We start from the raw sequence: 15744 nt of genomic DNA, 5'->3' as shown, positions 1-15744 counted from the left end.
AGCATCCCCCGCACGGCCTCCCCGGGTCTCCTTTGGCTGAACCCCGGCACGGCCGAGCTGCCAAACGCCTCGGGTGCTGCCCGACACCGGCACCGCGCTACGGCCAGCAGCGCAGCCCCGGCCGCACCGAGGTGCCAAATCCTCCTCCTCAGCAGCCCGAGGATCCCTTCCTCCGCCCCGCGCTCCTCTCCACAGTGTTGATCATTCTGATGGAGCATTTGTTTTAATTTCCCAAATGAGGAAGCAATCTTGTAAATATTGTGCGGTAATTAAAATGGCTATTTATTGTGCGGCGTTCTGGCTGCTGCCAGCGCAGAGCTCGATCAGCGCTCCCCTTCCGAGCCCTCTGCGGCAGCCGCCCCGCGCTCCCCACGGCTCCGCGCCGGCTCTGGCGCTGCCACGGCGGTGCCACCCAGCTGCCACAGCGGTGCCACCGAACTGCCACTCCTGCGGTGCCACCCAGCTGCCACGGCGGTGCCACCGAGCTGCCAGAGCGGTGCCACTGAGCTGCCACAGCGGTGCTACCCGGCTGTTACACCTGTGGTGTCACCGAGCTGCCACAGCGGTGCCACCGAGCTGGCACTCCCGCACTGCTGGTGACAAACAGCTGAGGAGCGCGGTGAGGAGCGAGAGGATCCCCGATGTCACCCCGGACTGCCACTCTCACTGTATTTGCATGAGCACAAACGAGCTCTCTGAGGCTTTCCCTGCTGTGGTTTCTGTCTGTTATTTCTTCTTCACAAACATTCAAAGTGGTTAAAAGCCGAAAAAAACCCATAACGTTTGCAAGTAAATGTCTGTGTAAATCCATTCTAAAACCCCTTTAAAATGTAAATCCTCGGGCTGGAGCAGTGCTGGGCACTGAAAGCCTTCGGAGATGGGGGAAGCCAGGCTGGATGTCGGGATCCAGGCATCCCCCGGGGACACCTCTGTGCCAGCTCCTCTCCGGGGAGCCCGAGTGGGTGGCCGATGGCAATGAGAGGAATTGAAAGATCGGTGGAGTGAGTAGAAGGAGAAGTGGGGTGGAACAGGGGGAAAACCCCTCTTCCCACATTTCCTTTCCACCAGCCTCCCTCCAGGGCCTTTCCTGCCCTGCTGCAGGGAGCAGCTGTGGGACCAACTGGCCTGGCCCCAGCGCTGAGCTGGGAATGTCCCCAGGAAACATCTCCAGGTCTCTGGCAGGAGCTTTGCAAGTGGTGGGGAGGGTCCATAGGGCTCTTTGCAGCGATGGGGCTGCCCTGGCCCTGGACCTTGTTCTGGGGGACCACAGCAGGGACAGTGCTGGGGCTGCACGGGACCAGGGAGGTGGCACAGGGCTGGGGGACATGGGACAGTGCTGGGGGACGTGGGGCACTGTTGAGGGATGTGGGGCAGTGCTGTGGGATGTGGGGCATTGCTGGGGGACGTGGGACAGTGCTGGGGGACGTGGGGCAGTACTGGGGGACATGGGGCAGTGCTGGGGGACATGGGGCAGTGCTGGGGGACGTGGGACAGTGCTGGGGGACGTGGGACAGTGCTGGGGGACGTGGGGCAGTGCTGTGGGATGTGGGGCATTGCTGGGGGACATGGGACACTGCTGAGGGATGTGGGACAGTGCTGTGGGATGTGGGGCAGTGCTGGGGGACGTGGGACACTGCTGAGGGATGTGGGGCAGTACTGGGGGATGTGGGGCAGTGCTGGGGCACATGAAGCAGTGCTGGGGGATGTGGGGCAGTACTGGGGGACATGGGGCAGTGCTGGGGGACGTGGGGCATTGCTGGGAGATGTGGGGCAGTGCTGGGGGATTTGCCATGGGAGCAAGGGACACGGTCCAGCAGCGAGGGCCATGTCACGGTGTTGAGGCCATGGCACACCCCTGGGGGGTGGCACAGCGGTGAGGGACGCTGCCCAGCCTCGGGGCCGGAGCCCATCCCCGCTCCTGCTCTCCCCAGAATCCCATCCCCACTCCCACTCCTCCGTGCTCGCTCCCAGCTCCTCCAGGCAGCTGCCAGCTCACGCGCAGAGCTGGCTCCGCGCGTCATCGCCACCTCCGCTGTCCCCCGTGCCGCGCCCACGCAGCCACCCAGCCCCTCCTGGCCCGAGGAGCACCCTTGAAGCCCCCTGGCACCAGCCTGGCCACGGGCTGGGAGCTCCCAGGGCTGGCACAGACCCCAGAGGGGAGCTCGGGGTTCGCCCCCTGCAGCCGCTGCGGCTCTGCCTGATGGGCACAACGAGCTAAAAGGGTGAATTCGCCTTTTCTTTCAGGCTGTAATTTCTCCAGCTGCAGAAAACCTTTGGAGCTGAGCAACAGGAGAATTCTCAGCTGCCCTCACGGGGCACGTTATAAAAATGTTCATCCATCCCACCCCCCAGCACATGCTCAGTGTGCTGCCTTTGCTCCGGAGCTGCTATTTTAAGACCAGGCTTTGGGGGACCCCACTGCCAGACCCTTCCGACCCTGCTGAGGGGCGGATTTGGAAGGGAAAACGTTGGGAGCTGATCCTTTCCCAGACTGCAGATGAGAGCTGGTGAGCAGCAGGCACAGGGAAGAGCCTGGCATTGTTCTGCAGCACTCTGATTGTTTTTCCTGTGCGCCCAAAGTGCTGGCACCAGGCACAGCTGGTGGCACCTGGGCGTCTCTCCCAAGTGCCCTGAGCTCATCTCAGTTTTCCATCACACAGGGCTGAGTGTTGGTGCCTCACCAGCCCCTCATCTCAGCAATGAGCAAACCATGACTGCCTGTGGCATCAGGACCTGCACCACCCGAGCAGCACCTCCATCCCTACAGGAGCCCTTCCCATCCCAACAGGCACCAAGAACCTGGAAAACACCAGGCAACATCCCAGCAGATCCATGTGCCGATAAAAACTCAGAGCAGACCCATGTCCAGGCCTGATGCAAACCTAATTGAATGGGAATGAGATGTATTTTATGTCCTTAAAGCACATTAAGTGCTTGGAAGTTAATTGGTATTTAATTAGCATAAATCAAGCACTTTAATAATACTCAAGGAAAAACAACGTGGTGTTACAGAAGCTTTATCAAAAGTCACCCTGAGAAACTGAAGATGAATGTGCCCAACACATCAGCACATGAGGCCATGCACTGTCCCCTGCTGTCCCCCTGCTGTCCCCTGCACCCAGGGACTACAGGCAGTGGCACCTCTGCCCTGGAGGGACCTGCTGAGCCCCCCCCCTCTGCACCTCTGGGGAGCTGCCTTGAAACCGGGGTGCAGCAGGGAGATGGGGTGGGGGATGGACCTGGGATGCAGGATGGATTTGGGATGCAGGATGGATTTGGGATTCAGGAGGGCTCTGGGATGCAGGAGGGCTGTGGGATGCAGGAGGGCTGTGGGATGCAGGATGGATTTGGGATGCAGGATGGATTTGGGATGCAGGAGGGCTCTGGGATGCAGGATGGATTTGGGATGCAGGAGGGCTCTGGGATACAGGATGGATTTGGGATGCAGGATGGATTTGGGATGCAGGAGGGCTCTGGGATACAGGAGGGCTCCGGGATCCAGGATGGATTTGGGATGCAGGATGGATTTGGGATGCAGGAGGGCTTTGGGATGCAGGATGGATTTGGGATGCAGGAGGGCTCTGGGATGCAGGATGGATTTGGGATGCAGGAGGGCTCTGGGATACAGGAGGGATTTGGGATGCAGGATGGATTGGGGATGCAGGATGGATTTGGGATGCAGGAGGGCTCTGGGATGCAGGATGTATTTGGGATACAGGAGGGCTCCGGGATGCAGGATGGATTGGGGATGCAGGATGGATTTGGGATGCAGGAGGGCTCTGGGATGCAGGATGGATTTGGGATGCAGGATGGATTGGGGATGCAGGATGGATTTGGGATGCAGGATGGATTTGGGATGCAGGAGGGCTCTGGGATGCAGGATGTATTTGGGATACAGGAGGGCTCCGGGATGCAGGATGGATTGGGGATGCAGGAGGGCTTTGGGATGCAGGAGGGCTCTGGGATGCAGGATGTATTTGGGATGCAGGAAGGCTCTGGGATGCAGGATGTATTTGGGATACAGGAGGGCTCCGGGATGCAGGATGGATTGGGGATGCAGGATGGATTTGGGATGCAGGAGGGCTCTGGGATGCAGGCAGCACCCGCGGTGCAGAGCCTGCCGGCTGCAGGAGGCTGCCAGTGCAGAGGCAGACGCAGCCGAGCGCGGTTCCTGCGGGGCCGAGCATCCTCTCGAAAGGGGAAGGTGGGAGCCCCGTCACGGCCCGGGGGCCCCAGCCCCGCTCCCCCCTCTGCGCCCCGAGCAGAGGCGGGGACACGCTGGGGTCCCCACGGGCTCCCTTTGGGGAGGAAACAGCGATTCTGCTCCGTGTTTGCTTCGGCATTTTTTTGTGGCGTTGCCATGACAACCGTCCCAGTGACATCTTCATGCTATTTGTCTCTTTCTGGGGGTTGCAGCGTTCTCCTCCCCGAATGAGCAGCTGCCGGTTCCCGGCTCACCTGGAGCCGCCCGGGTTTCTCGGCTCCTGCCCGGCCCGGGGAGCTGCCCCCCGCCCCGAGCCAGGGATGCTCCATGCCCGGTTCCCTCACCCCAGCACCTCTGCAGCATTGTCCTCCCCCAAAAACACATCTCTGCGTGCTGTACCCGTGTGTGTGTGTCACCTCGGGCATGGGAAAGCAGAGAACGAGCTGAAAATAGAGAGGTGACATTGGCAGTGCCCTGCCAGCCCCACGGGGACAGCGGGGAGCAGGGAACTGCCCTGTCACAGCAGCTGTGAGAGCCACCAGCAGAGACAGGGGGAGGCGGCTGCCTGGCCCGGGGCACCTCCAGACCCGCTGCAGCCGGAGCCAGCCCCAGCTCCTGCCCGGGAAAGGTGCTAGAACCCTGCTCAGGGCAGCCAGGTCCTGTCCCCTCCTGTCCCGCTCCTGTCCCAGCCTGTCCCACTCCTGTCCCCCTCCTCTCTCCCTTCTGTCCCCCTCCTGTCCCCTCCTGTCCCCTCCTGTCCCCTCCTGCCCCCAGCCCCATCCCTGCCCTGCTGCCCTGGAGCTCGGCGGGGTGGGCAGCCCAGTTTTGGGGCACAGCTCTCCCAGCCCAGCCCCTGCCCCAATTCACCTCCGAGCCACGCTGAGGAGGGCTAGGGCAGCAACAGGCATTTCCCAAGTTAAAATTTCACAAAATTCGGAGTGACTTAACCCCGGGAGCAGAGGGGTTTCTGTCTGGCGCTGGCAGTGACTGCCGTGTGCCAGCGCAGCCCCCGGGCGGGGCTCGCAGCCCGTGAACCCCCCCAGGGGCGGCTGGAGGCCGCAGGATGAGTCAGGGCAGCGCTGCAGGAGGGGATGGATGCCCAGCTGACGCACAGCTGCTGTGCTGGCTCCTCTCCCCCTGCCCACACAGCTCCATCCTCCCCTTCCGCTGACTCTCCTGCCTCTGGCAGCCCCCAGCACTCCTCCTCTGGCAGGGCAGGGGTGGCCCACCCTGGCACTGGGTGAGTGCCTCACCCCCTTGTCCTCCTGATGCCTGGAGGGACCACAGACAGGACTGTCCCCAAAGCTCCCGTCTCCTGTCACCCCCTGAGGCAGCACCGTGGGGCAGGAGCTGCTTGGCCAGCTGGAGTGGGGGGCAATGTGCCCACCCAGAGGGGCTCCCTGGCTCTGTGGGTGCCCAGGCACAGCTCTGGGGTCAGATCCTGTGCGTGGCAGTGCCAGAGGAGCCTGGGGCAGCACAGACACCGGCAGAGGATGCTCCTGGTGAGCCGGTGCCATGGCAGGGGCTGGCAGAGCCCTGGCACCGTGGCTTGGCTGGGAGGTTCCAGTTTCCATCCTCCTCCCTCCAGCAGCAGAGGAACCAGGGCTGGCCCACGGGTGCCAGGGAGATGCTGAGGGGTCCAGGATGAAGGGGCAGGGCAGGGGCAGGAGGTGCCACACGGGCTGTGCTGCCCACGGACGGGGCTCTGTGCCCACTGTCACTTCAGGAACAGGCGGGTGGCCTGGTCACCCATCAGGAGCCTTTGGGGAGGGAAAAGAGACAGAAATTCAGGTCAGTGTTTCTGCCATGGCAGGGATACAACAAGGACACGGGGACAGCACTTTCCAAAGGCACAGGCTGGACCTTTGCTGCCATCCTGTCCCCATGGGAAGGAGTCTCCAGCCCTTGGACACCCCTTTGGAAAAGCATCTGCTTGGAGGAGGCAGCAGCACAGGGACAAAGGGAGGCTCAGCCTGCAGGGTCCCCCAGGCAGTGTCACTGCAGGTGTCACATACCTGAGCAGCGCCCCGACCAGCAGGGCAGCCACCGTGGGCCCTGCCCAGTACACCCAGTGGTAGTCCCAGTAGTTTGCCACGACAGCTGGCCCAAAGGCTCGGGCTGGGTTCATGCAGGCTCCAGACACACCACCCCTGGAAGGGGAACAGAGTGGCTGTGCCATCCCAGGGGGACACGGGAGCAGCCCCTGTCCCCTCAGTGCTGGGATGGAGCAATCAGTGGGGTGGGGCAGCAGCTTCCCCATCCCACGGCTCCTTCCCAGGGCTCTGGCCTGTCCCATCCCATCCCATCCCATCCCATCCCATCCCATCCCATCCCATCCCATCCCATCCCATCCCATCCCATCCCATCCCATCCCACCCAGGACCTGGGCTCTGTCTCCGCCCTGGTGCAGGGTGCAGCTGTTTGGGCTGGGATTTGGGGTGCCCCCACATAGGCTGCTCAGAGCTGCCCCCAGCTCCACCCCACAGCCCCTGGTCCCCCCTGAGCCCCTGCCTGGTGCCAGCAGCCCCTGGAGCCGTGGCCCTGTGTGGCTCTGCCTGTCCCCAGGGACAGAGACAGAGGGGACACGCAGCTCACCCCGCCAGGACGCCCACGGTGACGGCGAGGCCGACGCACAGCGGGGCCAGCGGGGTCCTGGTCCTGCCATTGATGGTTCCCATGCAGACCACCAGCAGCAGGAAGGAGCTCAGCACAATCTCAGCCACCAGGGCAGCAGGGACCTGCTCGTCAGCCGTGATGGCACCGAGGGCTCCCCCGCTGGCGTTCCTGAAGCTCTCACTCGGTGCCACAGCCTGTGGGGAGAGCCACGGTGCCCAGCGTGCTCCAGGCTGTGCCCTGGGCCAGCAGATGGGCTCGCTGTGGGGGCAGCGTGGGCGGCAGGAGGGTTAAAGAGGAGCTAAACTCAGCACTTGGGGAGGGAAGCCAGCCCCAAGCGCCTGGCAAGCACAGAGCTGTCAGGGAAGGCTTTGGGCACATCCTGGGATCATGAGCTGGGCACTGCTCGGGGGCTGTGAGACCCCCAGGCTGCCCAGGGGGCCGTGGTGGCCAAATGGGAAAGGGTAGCACTGAACCCAAATGGCCCAGAGGGCTCAGGGCTGGGGGAACCTTGGCATGGGGAAATGCCCTGTGTGAACATGGCAGCTCTGCAGAGGCACCCTGAGACCTTGTGTGCCTCGTTAGTGGGCACAGCAAACCTCTGGAGAGCAGCTTGGGACAGTGAGCCTGGCCCAGAGCACACAGCAGCCTGGGGAGCCCAGGCCAGCTCTGGTAGGGCAGGGGCAGTCCCTGTGCCCAGCCCTGGGCAGTCCCTGGCAGTCCTTGGGCAGTCCCTGTGCCCAATTCTGGCAGTCCCTGTGCAGTCCCTGTGCCCAGCTCTGGCAGTCCCTGTCCCCCAGCCCTGTGCAGTCCCTGTGCAGTCCCTGTGCAGTCCCTGTCCCCCAGCCCTGTGCAGTCCCTGTCCCCAACCCTGTGCAGTCCCTGTCCCCCAGCCCTGTGCAGTCCCTGTGACCCTTCTTTGCCAGTCCCTGTCCCCACGCTCTGTGCAGTCCCTGTCCCCCAGCCCTGTGCAGTCCCTGTCCCCCAGCTCTGGCAGTCCCTGTCCCCCAGCTCTGGCAGTCCCTGCCCCCAGCCCTGCACGGGGACACCCCCAGGCCCGTACCTTTGCCAGGCCAGCTCCGATCATCCCTCCACAGAGCTGGGAGAGCCAGTAAGGGATGAGCATGGCCACGTGGAGCCCCCTGACCAGGCACACGCCCAGGGACACGGCGGGGTTGAAGTGGCCTCCGCTGCGAGGAGAGAGGAGCATCAGCAGGGGTCAGCCCAGCACGGGGCTCCCTCACCATGGCCTGGGCCCACCGATGCTTTTGCAGTCCTTCCATGGTGCAGAAGAGCAGGATCCAGCTGTTTCCCCCCTCTCTGGGCACTCCTGCAGCGCTGGCAGGGCAGTGTGAGGGGCAGGACCTGGGGATGGGGCACTGGGTGCTCCCAGGATCGGCTGCAGCACTGCCAGGGCAGCTGTGGGCAGAAGGGTCCCACAGAGCTGCAGGAATTGCTGTGGGGCTGGCAGCCAGGCTGGCAGGACACACATCCCCCAGGGGACAGGGACCAGGGCAGGGCAGCTGGGCCAGGCCCTCAGCTCCAGACCTAAATCCTTCACCTCAAAAAGCACAAGCAAGACAGACACAGAGACCCTCTAATTAAAACTGATTACCATGAGACACAGGTTAATGAACAGGTTTCATAACTGATCAGCCTGATAATTGCTGGTGATGAGTCAGAGAGTCTGGGAACGATAACCACATCTGACTGCTCACTGGGATTAAACCCAGCAGGAGAGCAGGGAGCTGTGCCTGGGCTGGACAGGGCTCCACTGCCCACAGCCCAGGCTGGAGGGAGACTGGGGGCTGGGGGAGGACCTGGCTGCACACAAACCCCACCTGGGGCAGGACCTGGCTGCAAACAAACCCCACCTGGGGCTGGGGCAGGACCTGGCTGCACACAAACCCCACCTGGGGCTGGGGAACCCCTCCTGAGCAGGGCTCCTCTCCAGCCTCCCTGGGCACATCCCTTCCCTGTGAGGGTGGGCAGGCCCTGGCACAGGGTGCCCAGAGCAGCTGTGGCTGCCCCTGAATCCCTGGCAGTGTCCCAAGCCAGGCTGGACAGGGCTTGGAGCAGCCTGGGACAGTGGAAGGTGTCCCTGCCATGGCAAAGGTAGAATTTGGGATTTAAGGTCCATTCTAATCCAAATAATTTCACCAGGATTCTGTGTGCATTTAGGCTAAACCATCCTGTGCAGGATCCTGGCTCCTCCTGGTTTCAGAGCAAATGGGGGACCCCCAAGACCCTCTCTGCAGCCCCTCACCACAAAGCCCCCCTGTCCTGCTGCCCTGGTTTCACCATGCCAGGGTTTGGGGTGCAGGAGGGATATCTCAGCTCTGCCAGCACCATGGGGCAGGAGTCCCCACTGCACAAACCTCACCCTGGGCTGTTTTCTCTCCTATCAGACAATGATAAATTATCAACCCCATTGCTCTGGACTCTGGGGTTTGCCCATGATCTTGGCCAAGCCTCCTGGGACAGCCTGAGAATCCCATCCCTGGGCTGTGTGGAGCTGACACAAGGGAAGGGAAGGAAATTCCCCAGGGACTCTTTCAGCTTCTTCCTTGGGGATAAATCCATATCTCAGCGCCACACAACATCCTTTTTAATGAGCACTTTTGTCTAAATGTTGCTTTTGAGTAATTGAAACCCCATTTTTTTTCCACCTGAGAATACCCAGAGGAGGAGCACAGTTGGGTCAAAATGCTTTGCTCTGACATCTTTGTGAAAGGAATCAGTTTCACAGAGAATCATAAAATCACAGTGTTTGTGCTGGAAGGGCTCTTAAATATCTCCTAGTTCTAGCTCCCAGAAGAGAATGTTCCTGCTTCAGTTTGACCATTTTCACTAAAAGGGGCTAAAAATTGAAACATTGCAATCCAAAGCCATGTGAACACCCCCAAACCCACGGTGTTACAGGTGCCCCAAAGATGCCACCAGCGCTGCCAGCACCCCCAGTGTGCCACACTGCCAAAGAGGGGCTCCATGGCAAGGCAGGGGGGCTGCAGGCACCAGGATTTGGGCAGGGAGGGCCTGAAGGCAGCAGCAGAAGCAGCAGCATCAGCAGCAGCAGCAGCAGCATCATCTCCCCAGGTGCAGCTGGTGTCCCCTAAAAGCTTTGCCAACCCTCTGTTGGATGCACTGAATTAGACAAGGCACAAATACTATGATTACTATGAAGACAATTAGTACATACATCTTATTTTTAAAAGTTATTTTTATAATGGTGTCTGGCTTAGTTAATGAGACAGATTATTTAACTACGATTCTTTTTCGCCTTTGGTTATATTTTTTTTTCAATTATTATATGCTCTTATCATAGATACCGAATGATTAGAAAGGTTTATGCAGCACATTCCACCAAAACCTTTGCATTTATGTTCATGCACCAACAAAAGCTTTCAGGGTTCCAACATCCCTTACCTGATACCTCTTATGCGTAGATACTGAATTATCAGAAAGGTTTGTGCAGCACATTCCACCAAAACCTTTGCATTTACGTTCATGCACCAACAAAAGCCATCAGGGTTCCAGCTCCCCTTACCTGATGTCCCCCAGGACGGCCACGGTGACGCCCAGGGCCAGCCCGTGTGCCAGGGCAGGCTGCAGCCTCCCCGTGCCCTCTGAGTCCTGCAGCACAGCCAGGCAGCCCATGAAGGTGAAGAGGGCAGTGCCCAGCAGCTCTGCCAGGCAGGGCTGCACGTGGCGCTCGTACCAGTGCGGCCGGGACGGTTTCTGGGTCACCTCCATGTCCAGCACCAGGCAGGGACCAGCCATGGGCACAGCAGGAGCCAGCCCAGCTGGGGGATGCTGGATGGGCAGGACCCAGAGCTCTCAGCAGGGTCCCCAGCAGGCTGCCAGGCTCCCCCTGAGTGTCTGAAGAGGCAGCTCTAGATGGGAGGCTCTAAATACAGATTGGATTTGCATTGCTAAGAAAAAAAAAGGGGTCATAAAAGCTGTCGGGCCGGCCCCCAGGGATATCAAAGCTCGTTATCACGGCCAAGCCTTGGTTCAAGGCTTGGGGGATTTTTCCTTGGGTTTTTCCTGCTGTTGATGGTGTAGCTTTAGAGGATTCTGCCAAGATTCAGGATGTGGTTCCTGCCATGCACACCTGGAGTGTGGCACCTGTGCCCAGCCCTGGGGTCTCTGTGCCTGCTGGAGCTGATGCTGCCATCCCAGCATCCCAGACTGATTCAGTTGGAAGGGACCTCTGAGAAACTGGGCATCCAGTGCCACCCCCTGGGCAGGGACACCTTCCACTGTCCCCACCCAGCCTGGCCTTGGGCACTGCCAGGGACCCAGGGGCAGCCACAGCTGCTCTGGGCCCCCTGTGCCAGGGCCTGCCCACGCTGTGAGTGAAGACCATCAGTAACAATTCCTCTAAACCTCAGCCCACACCCTGCCTGGAGATCCCAGTGCTGGGGGATCACGTCCCTCTTGCACTGCTCTCAAATAAAGATGTGGGCCAGGGGGCCAAGGGATCCACCAGCCACTCCAAAAGCTGGCATTGATCAAACATTGATTAAATCTCCCTAAATCCTGCTCATCCCAGCAGGGATCACTGCCTGGCACAGATTCTGACAACCCACAGCTCCCAGCACGAGCAGCAAGGGTTCCCTTGCTGGAGGGAACTGGGGAACCCAAGGGAGGGGCTGTAACTGGGGCTGGAGGAATCCAGATGTAAGTGATCTTTGGAGTATTGATTGCCAGGGATTGGTGGAACACATCCCCAGTGCCCAGGTGATCCCAGTGCAGCTCCTGGAGCAGCAGGAATGTGCCCACGATGCAGGCAGGGATCAGCCCAGCCCTGCAGGGATGGGCCCTGCAGCCTTGAGCAACCTCCTGCAGCACAAAGCTCCTGTTTGTGGTGGCTGATTGAGGATTGGGGTTTATAGGAACTCTTCTCCCTCGTAAGCAGGGTAAAGAACGCCACGGTGGTTTATGATGTTGTCACAAGGCACTGGGGATGGGAAGGAAATTTCCACTTGCTGTCTCTGCACAGACAAGGGTCAGGTAGGATCCCAGTAAAGGCACCTCTCAACGAGCCTCCATCAGCCCTCTGCCCCTCCCAAGAGCTTGCTTCCTACAGCCAAGAGGTCTTGGCACCAGCTTAGAGGTATCACTGGGATGTGCAGGGTGAGGGCTGTGTTTGCCTGGTCTTTGGGGTCCCCATGAACCCCTGGGGCTGTGGGACAGGGAAATACCTGATTCAATCCTGTCAGCTCACAGGGCACCATCTCCCAGGGCCAGCTTCCAACAGGTGGAATCCATCTGTCACCAGGGCTCCCAGCATGACCAGCAAGTTCCTCTGGGAAAAAAATTAACTTGGGCAGAAGGAATCCAGATTTCATTTATTTTTGGGGTGCTTATGATGAGAGATTAATGTAACACATATCCAGATTTCAGCTGGTCCTTCCTTGCAGCAGCTCCCACGGCGCCACGCAGGTGTCCCAAATCCCAAACCCCAAATTCCAGATCCCCAGTGCCAGCAGCAGCATGGGTGAGCCCCAGGACACCTCCCTGGGCAGGGAAGAGGCAGCAGGGTGGCCAGGGCAGGGTGCTGCTGGCACAGGAGCCCTGCTGAGGGTGGTGCCACCCTGTCCCTGCTCTGTCTCCCAGCACAGTGGTGGCCTCAGAGCACAGGAAGGTCACAGCTCCAGCACAAGGATTAACCCCTGTCCTTGGCTTTTAAACATTTACCATTCTTGAGGGAGCAGGGATGTTTGCCTGAGCCTTGCAGAGGAAATGCTCCACATTCAAAGGCATTGATCATTCCTGAGCACAGGCCTGAAACAGGATAAAACCAAAGCACAGCCCTGAGGGAAGGCTTTCCCTTTGGTGGGAGCCTCAGCCTCACACACTGCCTGGTGTTCAGAGGTGCCAGGCACATTCATTTCTCTTTTAATGCCCTTCTCTGAGCATTAATGCCCCTCAGGGAGATGAAATCCTCGGCACCAAGGTTTGCTCAATGAGACACACGGAGACTCTGCCCGTGGGAAAAGGCGTGGGGATGAGAACAGATAAATCTGTTCGTATCAGCAGACACTTATTTTTGTCCTTGTTTGGGCTTGCACCGATTTGTTAGATAAGTGACAATAGCAACTGTGTCAATTAGTACAGGAAGTGGTGGCACCAAACAAGCCAGGGCTTCCAAAAATACTTTTCAGGAACCACAGAGAACGTTTTCCTCATGCATGTACCTGTGCAGGAAGGCCAGAACAGCCCTCCTCTATCCACCCCCTGTGTTTCACTCCTCTCATTTCACTGTGCAGATCTGCCACCTTTCCTTTGCTTTTCCACACAAACCAAAGCACCCAAATGAGGGTCTGTAGAGAAAACCAGACTAGGGGGTTGGATGATCTTGAACGTCCCTTCCAACCCAAAGCAGGCTGGGATTTTAAACCCAACCACCTAAACTCCAAAAAACCCTTGGGCAGATGCTAAAGAACATCATCAAATAGTGTTAACACTCAGAATCCCAGACCTTTTGGGTTGGGACACTGAAACCCACCTGTTCCAGGGTCTCCCCACCCTCCCAAGGAAGAATCTCATCCTAAAATCTAATCCAAGCCTCCTCTCTGTCAGTTTGAAACCATTCCCCTTTTTCCTGTCACTCCATGCTCTTGAAATGCTTCAAGTGCTCTCTGTGAATTGGTGCTGGTACATTTTAAAGACCAGAATTCCAGCTGGTATATCTAAAAAAGCTGTGACAAAGTATTCTGGTGCTGCACAACGTGGTGCTCTGAGGAAACACCCCAGCAAACCCAGCACGGGGGTCAGCTCTTTTAAAGAGCCATAAAGAAGCAGAGCAGCTCCTCTGACACTGCCTTATCTCCTGTGTTTATCTTGGAGTCCCCAGATTACACAACTGGAGCTGAAAGAGAACTTGCAGAATGATTTGCAGCTCGTAGCTGTGGCACAGGTGAGGTGACCTCTGCCCCTTCACAGAGCCCACGTTGTGTAAGTTTTCCTCCCAGTCACTGCCTCAGTGCAGATGGAAATTTCCAGGGATCCTGAATGCAGACTGAGCTGGGGAACAGGGACAGATCTGTCAGTTCTGCACGCCCAGACTGGTGTTTGAGCAGGGAAAATAACCCTCCAAGTAGGATGAAGCCATTTAGACCTTAATTCTGGTATTTCACATTAATTCTGGTGGTTAGCATTAAAACCCAGCAAGCTCCCTCAGAAGGGATGGATGCTCCTGGTCCCACACAGCCCTGCACATCTTCTCTGCAATGATCTGGCCCCTGGCTGTCCTGTCAGCCCATCCACATTTCCACCCTCAATAATCACACTCTCCTGTGCCCCAGCAGCCCAGGGACCTGAAAAATTATGTAAACTCAAAAAGGGGAGCTGCTAACTCTGCAGAGGGGCTGAAACACTGCACTGAGCCAACCACTGCCTTTCATTCAGCTGCTAAAGATGGGCAAGCCCTGCCAGGAACTAAATAATTTAACTTCCTGGAAGGCAACTTCTTTTTTCCATCTTTGAAGAGTGAGCAGGGATGCTCAGGGATGGATGGGTAATGTAAATGGAACACAGCTGCAGGGCTGGGCCATCACCCAAAGCAAGGAGCAACAGCCAGCACTGAGTGGGGACAGCCAGAGGAGCTCCTGGTGAACAATCAGTGCCAGGCAGCTCCCAGCAGGGACCACTGCCTCATTCTGCCATGGACACAGGACCCAGCCTCCTCCTCAGCAAAGCCTCCCATCCCATTCCCCATTCTGGGGAACCCATCCTGGGCAGGGCTCCTCTCCAGCCTCCCTGGGAGGTGGGCAGGCCCTGGCACAGGGCACCAGAGATCCCGTGGAAGTGTCCCAGGCCAGCTTGGACAGGGCTTGGACCACCTTGGGACAGTGGAATTGTCCCTGCCATGGCAGGGGTGGCACTGGATGGGCTTTAAAGGCTCCTTACGATCCAAACCATTCTCTGACTCTCAGGGATGAGTTCTGTCACCCAATCCCCAGGAGAAAGGCCAGGCTGGAGCAGGAGGGAGAGGCAGAGACCAGGGGCAGCTGCAGGGATCACACATCCCACAGCAGCAGAAGGCAGAGCCTGGAATTTCTCCTGCCTGGAAAAGCCTCCTGAGCCAGCAGCTGCTGCTCCAGCAGCACCCTCCACATCCAAACACTCCCTGGAGAGAGGGGGAAGATTTATTTCTCTACTTCAGTCAGCACAACCCTGAGCACTGGGCTGCCCACCCTGTCCTCCCCCAGAGGATCCAGGGATCCCAGTTCCTTTGATCCTGCTGGAACCCTGGAGCACAAGGTGACCCAATTTCCTCACCACTGCTGCCAACACCCAGGAGACACTGGGAGAGTTTTGCAGGAGTGATTTCCCTTCTCCCAGCTGGATGCTGAAGGGCTGGGAATGGAAAGGCAAACTGAGGCACTGTGGTTTCTCACCCCACTGCAGCAGCTCTGCTCCAGGGCCACATTTTCCCTTTGGGGGAGCAAATTACACAAAACAGAACTGATGAGCACCAGGTCTGCCTCATGCTAGCATTATTCCCAAACACAAAGGGATGAAATTGTGATTAAAAAGACACAAAAGACTGATGGAGCCCAGGACATCTCTGCAATGAGCCATACTCTAACCTGCTGAGATGAAAAGCTCAGGGGGAGCTTCCCAGGTGGGAGCAGCTCCAAAGGAACAGATTTGGATGTTGCAGGGCAGGAACAGCTCCAGCTTGACTCCCACAGAAAGATGCTACAGGAGGAACATGGTCCCAAAGGGGGTCTGGCCAAAATTAAACTGATAGTAGAGATAGGCTTTCATGCAACTCTGAATTCCTCTCTTAATTTCCAAGAAATGAGCAGGGCAGTGCTGCTGCCTCTGGCATTAGTGACTGCTCAGGAAGGCTCCTGCAGTGCAGAGGGGCTGTGGGGCTGGGGCTGGGGTTTGGGTTCATTGTTAATCCCTGA

The 15744-nt window shown here is 58.6% G+C and overlaps 2 protein-coding genes across 4 annotated transcripts; one reads left to right on the top strand and one right to left on the bottom strand.

The window, feature by feature from the left end:
• Positions 1-2929: 2929 nt before the first annotated feature.
• On the top strand, positions 2930-4886 carry LOC130259205 (trophinin-like). Of its 3 annotated transcripts, XM_056503254.1 has the most exons (3): positions 2930-3883; positions 3938-3973; positions 4082-4886. In XM_056503254.1, exons 1-3 carry the CDS (start codon positions 3047-3049, stop codon positions 4433-4435), a joined length of 1227 nt encoding a protein of 408 aa, XP_056359229.1. In that variant the 5' UTR covers positions 2930-3046; the 3' UTR covers positions 4436-4886. The 3 variants fall into 3 exon arrangements, 2 of the variants coding, with proteins under 2 accessions (XP_056359229.1, XP_056359230.1); XM_056503255.1 differs by lacking the exon at positions 3938-3973; XR_008841596.1 differs by lacking the exons at positions 2930-3883; positions 3938-3973 and adding an exon at positions 3993-4009.
• A 113-nt stretch (positions 4887-4999) lies between these two features.
• AQP8 (aquaporin 8) lies at positions 5000-10715 on the bottom strand. The gene is made up of 5 exons (XM_056503238.1): positions 10365-10715; positions 7881-8007; positions 6800-7014; positions 6220-6354; positions 5000-5964 (listed from the first exon to the last, which is right to left on the bottom strand). Exons 1-5 carry the CDS (start codon positions 10595-10597, stop codon positions 5922-5924), a joined length of 753 nt encoding a protein of 250 aa, XP_056359213.1. The 5' UTR covers positions 10598-10715; the 3' UTR covers positions 5000-5921.
• Between the last annotated feature and the right edge of the window lie 5029 nt (positions 10716-15744).

This window comes from Oenanthe melanoleuca, chromosome 14 (assembly GCF_029582105.1).
Source record: "Oenanthe melanoleuca isolate GR-GAL-2019-014 chromosome 14, OMel1.0, whole genome shotgun sequence".
Classification (NCBI taxonomy): domain Eukaryota; kingdom Metazoa; phylum Chordata; class Aves; order Passeriformes; family Muscicapidae; genus Oenanthe; species Oenanthe melanoleuca.
Note: the sequence above shows the minus strand (reverse complement) of the source record. Positions and strands in the feature narration are given on the sequence as shown.

Coding starts and splice junctions, on each gene's coding strand:
- AQP8 (XM_056503238.1), bottom strand. CDS start 10,597: ATGGCTGGTCCCTGCCTGGTGCTGGACATGGAGGTGACCCAGAAACCG. Junction 6,355..6,799: donor ACCGTGGGCGTCCTGGCGGG/GTGAGCTGCGTG, acceptor TTCCCCTTCCAG/GGGTGGTGTGTCTGGAGCCT. Junction 5,965..6,219: donor CTGGTCGGGGCGCTGCTCAG/GTATGTGACACC, acceptor CCCTCCCCAAAG/GCTCCTGATGGGTGACCAGG.
- LOC130259205 (XM_056503254.1), top strand. CDS start 3,047: ATGAATGTGCCCAACACATCAGCACATGAGGCCATGCACTGTCCCCTG. Junction 3,884..3,937: donor AGGGCTCTGGGATGCAGGAT/GTATTTGGGATA, acceptor GGGATGCAGGAG/GGCTTTGGGATGCAGGAGGG. Junction 3,974..4,081: donor AGGGCTCTGGGATGCAGGAT/GTATTTGGGATG, acceptor GGGATGCAGGAG/GGCTCTGGGATGCAGGCAGC.